The following is an 8,244-nucleotide window of genomic DNA, read 5'->3' as shown; positions in this document are numbered from 1 at the left end:
CCCACCCCGCGCCCCGCGGCGTTCCTGCCCGCGCTGACAGCTCGCGGACCGACTTCTGCGGACCTAACTGCCCCAAACAGGGAAGTGCGGAGAGCGAACCACCGCACGCCGCGGCGGGGGTAGGCGACCTCGGGCACCGGGTCCGACGTCCGCGCCATTGCACCCCCCTCCAGCTCACACCGAGAAACCCAGTGCAGACCACAGACCAGAGCTGCGGCTCATTCTCTTGGCCAAAGATCTCCACACGGAAAGTTCCGTCTACCTGTCCCCAGCTTCTTTCCCCCTGCTCCAGCGGCCCCATGTGGTTCGGTCCACAACTGGGCCTCTTCCATTGGCTCTACAGTCAGGGGGTGACAACTGAGCCCCAGACCAAACCATTCCAGCTGCCGACACCCTTGCAGCCTTTTTGGAGCGGGGCCGATGCTTCCACGATGGGTCAAAAGCCATTTTGGAAGTGGGCAACACCGGATAATTTTTGAAGGAGGAACTCTAAACCCTGGCGAAGTGGCTTCAAATACAGTATTTGCATGAAAGGGGATATTTCTACTTCATGATTTCTCAACCTCGGCACATATTGAACTGGACAGTTTTTGTGTGGGGGTTGTCCGGTCCTTTGTAGGATGCTGAGCGGTTTCCCTGGTCTTTCTCCCCACTCAATGCCAGTAGCACTCCCCAAAACATGTTTCTCCAGATATTGCCAAATGTCGCCTCGGGGAGAAAAATCGTCCTCAGTTGAAAAACCGCTTCTATTTGAACTCCGAACCAGGTTATGATTCAATGGCTACCTATGGTGGTGATTTAGTCCATGTATGAGTGTCATTTTTAAGCTAGCTTTTTGGATTTGAGGTTATGGCTGAAAGGATTGATAAATAATACACGTATTTGACCACAGTCTGCGAATATGAAGTTTATTCTTTGTGTTTCAGGCACTATGCCTCCTTGACTCAATGAAGAACCAAAACAACTTACAGCTAGCTACTCATGGGCTTGAACTTTCTGCTGCTGCTTCAGCTCAGCTGTCTACAACTAGACCACATAGCAGGGTGAAGCTATTTAATGCATTGTGAAAACATTCCCTCTGCCCTCTGAGCATATGCACATCCAGCTCTTCAGATGCCTGCAACACAGCTGTTCAAGAATGCCAACCTAATCCATTCTCCACAGATGTGGAGCCCAGATTTTTGAGTTGTTAAACCAAAACAGGATGCAGGAGCACCAGGATGGCACCCGGATACTCTAACTGTGGAATGCGTGGGAATTCTGTGATTATTCCTACATCACACATTTATCACACTGTAGAGATGAACTCAAGACCGGTGCTTTGAGGCCTCTTCCAGCACTTATTCTTTCAGATGCCTTTTGCAACTTAATGTTCTTCTTCTGCATCTTCCCATGTTTTTTGAAAATCTCCCTATCTCATTAATCAGAAAACCCCACAATGACAGGAATCACATCATTTTGCTTACCAGAGTATCTAAAACCAAAATAGTACCTGGCTCACAACAGGCATTCAATATTTGCTGAATGGAGATCATAGTTGTGTTTATATGTAAGACAGACAATAAGTAATCATTGGCATTAGGGCCACATCTCCTTTCTCCTTCACACTGATTCACCTCATTTCATTGTGTTTATCTCACACCATTCTGTAAATTATCCCAGGTTAGCTATTCTTATTCTCAAATTCCACGCATATGAAGAAAAACAGTAATTAGAAAATAATAGCAATATCCATAATTATGGGAGCTACTATTTACTGAGGGGTTACTATCCAGCAGGTAGGTATATCACATTTTTCCCATAATTTATTTCATCTGTCCTTAGCCAAAATGAATGTTTAACTTTGCTGGTCACATACAAGTTTTGTCGCATATTCTTCTTCCTCTTTTTCTTTCTTTCCCTCTCTCTCTTCTCCTTCATTTTCATCTGGCAACTCTTTAAAAATGTAAAAATCATTCTTAAGTAGCAAGCCATACAAAAACAAATCATGGACTAGAAGTAAACAATGCATTATCTTAATTTTGAAGATGAGATTAAAACTGAAGCCTAAATAAGGAATCATCTAATATATTCTTTTTTTTTTAATATATTCTTTTTTGTTATTTTTGTTGTTGTTGTTGAAGTGGTTTTTGAGACAGTCTCACTCTGTCGTCCAGGCTGGAGTGCAGTGATACGATCTCTGCTCACTGCAACCTCCACCTCCCAGCTTCAAGCGATTCTCACGCCTCAGCCTCCTGAGTATCTGAGATTACAGGCATGCGCCACCACGCCTGGCCAATCTTTTTTTTTTTTTTTTTTGAGACAGAATGGAGTGCAATGGCGTGATCTCGGCTCACTGCAACCTCCATCCACCCCCTGGGTTCAAGCTCCTGCCTCTGCCTCCCAAGTAGCTGGGATTACAGGCACCTGCCACTGTGCCTGGCTAATTTTTGTATTTTTAGTAGAGACGGGGTTTCACCATCTTGGCCAGGCTGGTCTTGAACTTCTGACCTCGTGATCCACCCGCCTCGGCCTCTGAAAGTGCTGGGATTACAGCCGTGAGTCACCGTGCCCGGCCAATTTTTGTATTTTTAGTAGAGATGGGGTTTCACTATGTTGCCCAGGCTGGTCTCCCAACTCCTGCCTCAAGTGATCCGCCTGCCTCAACCTTCCAAAGTGTTGAGGTTACAAGAGTGAGCCACCGCGCCCAGCCTGGAATCATATAATATACTCTTATTTTACGTTATCTACCTCAGTAAAATGCAAGCTTCATAAGGACTAGAAATTCAGTCTTTGCTCACTGCTGTTTCTCCAGTGGCTGGGACATTGTATAAAACATGGTAAGTACTTGATAAATATTTGTTGAATAAAGGAATGAATCAATGAACTTGACCATTGATTGCCTCAGGAAGGTTGTGGCTGCAGGGTTCTCATCACAAGATATTGCTGCTTCCCCTGGTATTAATCAGTTGGGACGAGGGGAATTTCTGCCAGAGAGGGAGACCCAAATTCAGTATTTAAAGGTAGGACAGATGATGGTCCAGCAGTCTCCTGCCCTCACTCAAGATGGCGACAAGGCAGCGTGCCCTTTCCGGTCACATGACCTGACACTCACAGAAGGGCGCCTCCCCGCGCTTGCGTGCTATGCCAAGGCTGCAAGGCGCTGAGGGGAGAGGCGCCGCCGTCAGCGCCGCCGCCGCTGGGACCCGTTAGAGCGGAAGCGCCGCCGCCGCCGCCTTTGCTGTCCCCGGGCCTCTAGTTCCCGGCAGGTGGGAGGCGGGAGCCATGTCGAAACGGCTCCGGAGCAGCGAGGTGTGCGCTGACTGCAGCGGGCCGGGTGAGTCGCACCGGCCGGGCCCGCTCCCCTCTGCTTTCCTGGCCCGGACCCCTACCCCGGGGCCGCCCACTCAGGTCAGGCGGCATCCCGCGGTCAAGCGTTCGCAGCCCGCTGCTAGGGTCTCAACGAACAGGTCCCGGGGCGGCCTTGGGGCGGGACCCGTCCCGGGCCTGTCAGAGACTGGCGGGCAGGGGGCCGCCGCCCTCCCCGTACCTCGCGGCCCTCCCTTTCCTCTAGTTCCCTCCCGTTCTCTCCGTCCCAGGCCAGCTGGGGAGGTGACGGGGGCCAGGGCTGCTCCCCCAACAGGAAGGGGCTTGGGCAATCCACAGGAAAGCCAATTACAGAAGTAAAATGCGAGCGTCCTCCCGGCTGCAGCCTCCAGAGGCTGCAGGTGTCACCTCCCGCTAGACCCCTTCTCCTCCTGGGTGCCCTGCCCGGGGAGGATGACACTCCCTGAGTCTCGCCAGTGGGTCCCCGTAGATGACTTCCCCGCCCCTGACATCCGACAGCTACTCCGTCGGGGAGAATTGCCAGGAGATCGGGGTCTTCCAGACACAACCAGCACTTAGGAGGCAGTGCGTGTCTCAAGTTTGAGGATCTGAATGGCCTGGGTTCAAACTAGATTTTGCTTCTGGGTGACCTTGGGCTCGTGACTTTACTTGGTCACTTGGCTTGATTTCCTCATTTTTTTCGATGAGGATAATCGGGAGTATCACGCTCAGTGGTGAGGAAGATTCAATGAATACTCGTAGGATCATATCATCTAAGGCTTTTCTTTTTTGCGTTATGCTGTCTACAATAGAACCCTTGCAGTCCCTTAAAGCTAGAACTATCTAAATCATACGTTGATTACAACTGAAACAAACGCAAAATCACCAGCAATATAGGGCATTGAAACGCTAAAGCCGTTCCTTCATAATGATGCATAACTGTTCATACAGGATATTCACATTTAGAGATCAAGCGTGTCTCAGCAATTGCAACTGAATTGTCAGGTCTCTGGATAGATTATTACATGCTGTTTTAGGTGCTTGGATGTATTGGCTTTGAGTTAATTCGAAGGTAACATGGCTTTCTTGGCACAATAGTGTCCAATAAACAAACTTAAATCATTGAACACTACTGGCTTTGCAACTGTTCTGATCTTCAGCTTGTCATTTGGAAGTGAAGACTGATTGTAAATAGAACTATGGTAACTCAAACCTCATGTGGTGGTTTTAATGGCTCGTACAGTGCAGGTGTTACCAGTTTCCTTTGACGATAGGAAGGGGGTATGAAGGAGTTTAAAAAGAAGCGTTTTCTAAACCAAGTTAGTGTGAATTATACAAACTCAAACTCCATCGTTTTCTCTAAAAATGTTATTTGTTCCACTTCCTTATTTTCTTGCCTATTTTCAGTTGAACTTTCTGTGATGTGTTTGATTCACATGTGTCTAGCTTCTAACTTCCTCTTGGAATGCATATTGTTTTGCTTCTTGATGGGGTACGGGGCAAAGCAAAATTGTTCCTCCATTGCCATCCTAAATACACTTTTGCAGCATTTTGTGCATTTCAGAACACTTTCTCTTCCATTGTATCGCTTTAGTTGTTGTCTCATACGCCTAATCTGCAGAGACTTGAGTCACTTCCTTCCTGTTTGAATATAAGTAGGCTACCTGGAAATATTCTGTGAAATTGAGCAGCCTGGAATTTGTGCTGCCTTTTCTGCAAGACCCTACTGAGAGAATTACCTGTAGGGTTAGGGACCCCTTTGAGATTCTGATGAATGCTAAGGCCTTCTCCCATAAAATGCACATGAACGAATTTACCTAAGATTTGTCTAGGGGAGTCACGGACATTTTTGAAGTTCATTTGTGGTGTCCCTGGAGCCCAGGCATAAATCCTCCAGATGAACTTAAAGGGTTTTACCCAATCTCATTCATACAAACTTATTTTTATTTTACTATGTTACTATTCTAATATTCTTTGCATGGGATTCTGATCCAGGACGCTAAAGTGGTTAGTTGAATACTTGTCTTAATTAATATGTGTTAAATACTTGCTAAAAAAAAGAATAGTGCAAATCCTCTGAATGATAAGTGAAAACCAAAGGTATGCTTCAAAACAGTCTTTTTTTTTTTTTTTGGCCATTAGTGACAGTACTATACTGCAGGGAGCAGTGTTGTTATGCATCTTTGTAGAGCTCCTTCATCTGGACATTTCCAATCTCTGCTTTTTAGGATGATATAGTAACAGTGACAGTTATACTAAATTCAATTATTTTTATTCTGTTTTATTTTATGCAAACATTTAACCATGATCACTTCTTCTTAAATATTCTACTTTTGTGTGTGTGTGTTTGTTTTTTTAATGAATCTGGTTCGTTTCAAGTACATCACACTCTGAGATTTTCAGTACAGTAGTATAGTGGTCACATGAAATGTTCAATGTTTTAAATATTTCCCATCAAAAACTTTTTCCAGTGATTGTGAATTTCACATCTAGAAAATATCTGAATTACTGAGAAAATAATTTAGAAAAGATATAACAGCTAACGTTACTACTTTACTATGTGTGAGGTACCTCACTTATTCTCTATATCTTCACTATCCTGAGATATGTTGTTATTCTCATTTGAGCCATGGTGAAAACACTCAGAGAAGTAGCTTGTCTGAGATCATTGTGCAAGAAGTGGCAGAGTTGGGGTTCAAACCCTAAACTGCTTGTCTCTAGAGCCAACCCTCTTAACCACCATAGTCACTTGGTCCCAGGATTTGTCTTTGATTGAAAGCCCATAATTTTTCATTATATGGTTTGAATGGGTTTGAATAAACTTAAAAAATGGTAAAGATGGTGTACATGCATTTTAGAGATTTTTGTGGACATTGAAGAATTTTTAAATGTAACGCTTTGACCAGGCAGCTTAAGTGGCACCTATTGTCACCCCATTGTGAGTCTGATGAAATGTAGGTCTTTCTTTGAGGTTTCGAAGTATTCAGTTTACTTACCCAGATCCATCCTGCTTGCCAAGTATGAAATTATCCCATGTTTCCAAGGACATCTAATGAAGCTCTATGATTTTAAAGGGAAAAAAGTATTATACACACACTAAAAATATTACTCATTTTTATTTTACATCTTTGCCTCTGTGAAGCTGCTGTTATTGCAACTTCTTTTTTTTTTCAGATCAATTGCAGGATTGGACTTGGTAGTTTATGTAAAACAAGTAATTAGCTGGGCACAGTGGCTCACACCTGTAATCCCAGCACTTTGGGAGGCCAAGGTGGGTGGATCACCTGAGGTCAGGAGTTTGAGACCAGCCTGGCCAACATGGTGAAACCTCGTCTGTACTAAAAATAACAAAAATTAGCTGAGCTGGTGGCACATGCGTGTAATTCCAGCTACTCGGGAGGCTGAGGCAGGAGAATCGTTTGAACCCTGGAGGCAGAAGTTGCAGTGAGCCGAGATTGCGCCACTGCACTCCATCCTAGGGAACAGAATGAGACTGTCTCAAAAAAAAAAAAAAAATTTGATGGATATCATAGAACATTTCCTAATGGAAGAGGCCAGGTTTCCCTGTTCTCAGAACCATAGCAGCTGAGTGATTTTATGATTCTGTAACTCGCAGCTTTCTTCTAAGCATATTGGCATCTTGATTCATAGCAGTGAATTAGGACAGCAGTCTTTACACTATTTACTGCAGAAAATGCTATCTGCATAATTCACTGTGAAAATTATGTTATCTTGGCTCGGTGCAGTGGCTCACGCCTGTAATCTCAGCACTTTGGGAGGCCGAGGTGGGCAGATCACCTGAGATCAGGAGTTTGAGAGCAACCTGACCAACACGATGAATCCCTGTCTCTGCTAAAAATACAAAAATTAGCCGGGCATGGTGGTGCATGCCTGTAATCCCAGCTACTTGGGAGGCTGAGGCAGGAGAATCGCTTGAACCTGGGAGAGAGAGGTTGCAGTGAGCCAAGATTGTGGCACTGTACTCCAACCTGGGTGACAGAGTGAGACTCCATCTTAAAAAAAAAAAAATTGTATTATCTTGGTTTTTATGGAGATGGATCCAAAATCATTCGTCAGTACCCTCTCAATTTGCTTTCTTACCTTGAATGAAAGAGCATGCATCTGAAATGGTACATCCACATTAGGGCTACAAACTGTGGCCCTGAACCAGAAAGAAGATGGCTGTTTACCCAAGGCTCCCACTGATGTTTTTAGTCTCAATTAGCATTGTACCTAATCAGCCAAGTTAGGTCATATCATCCGACAAGATAACCAGCTTGATGCATTGATGAGCATACTAAAACAAAAATGTCTCATTTTTCTGACAAAGCAAACCTTAGTCGTCTTTCGCCATCTGGCGGTATAGCAACCTGCTGGTATCCCTGCCACTGAGATTTCACTCTCTTTCCAGATCCTTCCTGGGCATCAGTAAATAGGGGAACGTTTATATGTGATGAGTGCTGCAGTGTCCATCGGAGTCTAGGGCGCCATATCTCCCAAGTGAGGCATCTGAAACACACACCATGGCCTCCAACATTGCTTCAGGTAAAGGATAAGAAGAATTCTCCTGATGGTAATTTACATTTTAGGGCTCATCGTGTTAACAACTAAAATTTCTCCTGGCATACTTCTTCCATAAGACAAAACTGTTTCATAATTGAATAGAGATGGCATGCCCATCAATGCTACTTACAAATATTATCTGTATTGAATTCATCATTTAAGACTTTTCTTCCTATTTGACATAAATCTTGTCCAAACAGCTCAATTATAGGTACATAGATGGATAGTCATTAAAATACCTTGGTAATGTTGCACTGTTGACTTTCTAGACTGTCACTAGAAAAAAAAATTTTTTTTTTTTTTGAGACAGAGTCTCTGTCATCCAGGCTGGAGTGCAGTGGCGTGATCTCAGCTCACTGCAACCTCTGCCTCCAG

The 8,244-nt window shown here is 44.6% G+C and overlaps 1 protein-coding gene across 2 annotated transcripts in view; it reads left to right on the top strand.

Moving 5' to 3' along the window:
* The first annotated feature begins 3,103 nt into the window (after positions 1 to 3,103).
* GIT2 (G protein-coupled receptor kinase interacting ArfGAP 2) overlaps positions 3,104 to 8,244 on the top strand; it is a 67,947-nt gene continuing 62,806 nt past the window's right edge. For both annotated transcript variants that reach the window (XM_011936243.1, XM_011936250.1), the window contains exons 1-2: positions 3,104 to 3,316; positions 7,718 to 7,851. In XM_011936243.1, coding sequence (XP_011791633.1) covers positions 3,265 to 3,316; positions 7,718 to 7,851 — 186 coding nt within the window. In that variant the 5' untranslated portion in view covers positions 3,104 to 3,264. The remainder of the gene's footprint in view (positions 3,317 to 7,717; positions 7,852 to 8,244) is intronic.

Source organism: Colobus angolensis, unplaced genomic scaffold, assembly GCF_000951035.1.
Source record: "Colobus angolensis palliatus isolate OR3802 unplaced genomic scaffold, Cang.pa_1.0 Scaffold10, whole genome shotgun sequence".
Taxonomy (NCBI): domain Eukaryota; kingdom Metazoa; phylum Chordata; class Mammalia; order Primates; family Cercopithecidae; genus Colobus; species Colobus angolensis.
Note: the sequence above shows the minus strand (reverse complement) of the source record. Positions and strands in the feature narration are given on the sequence as shown.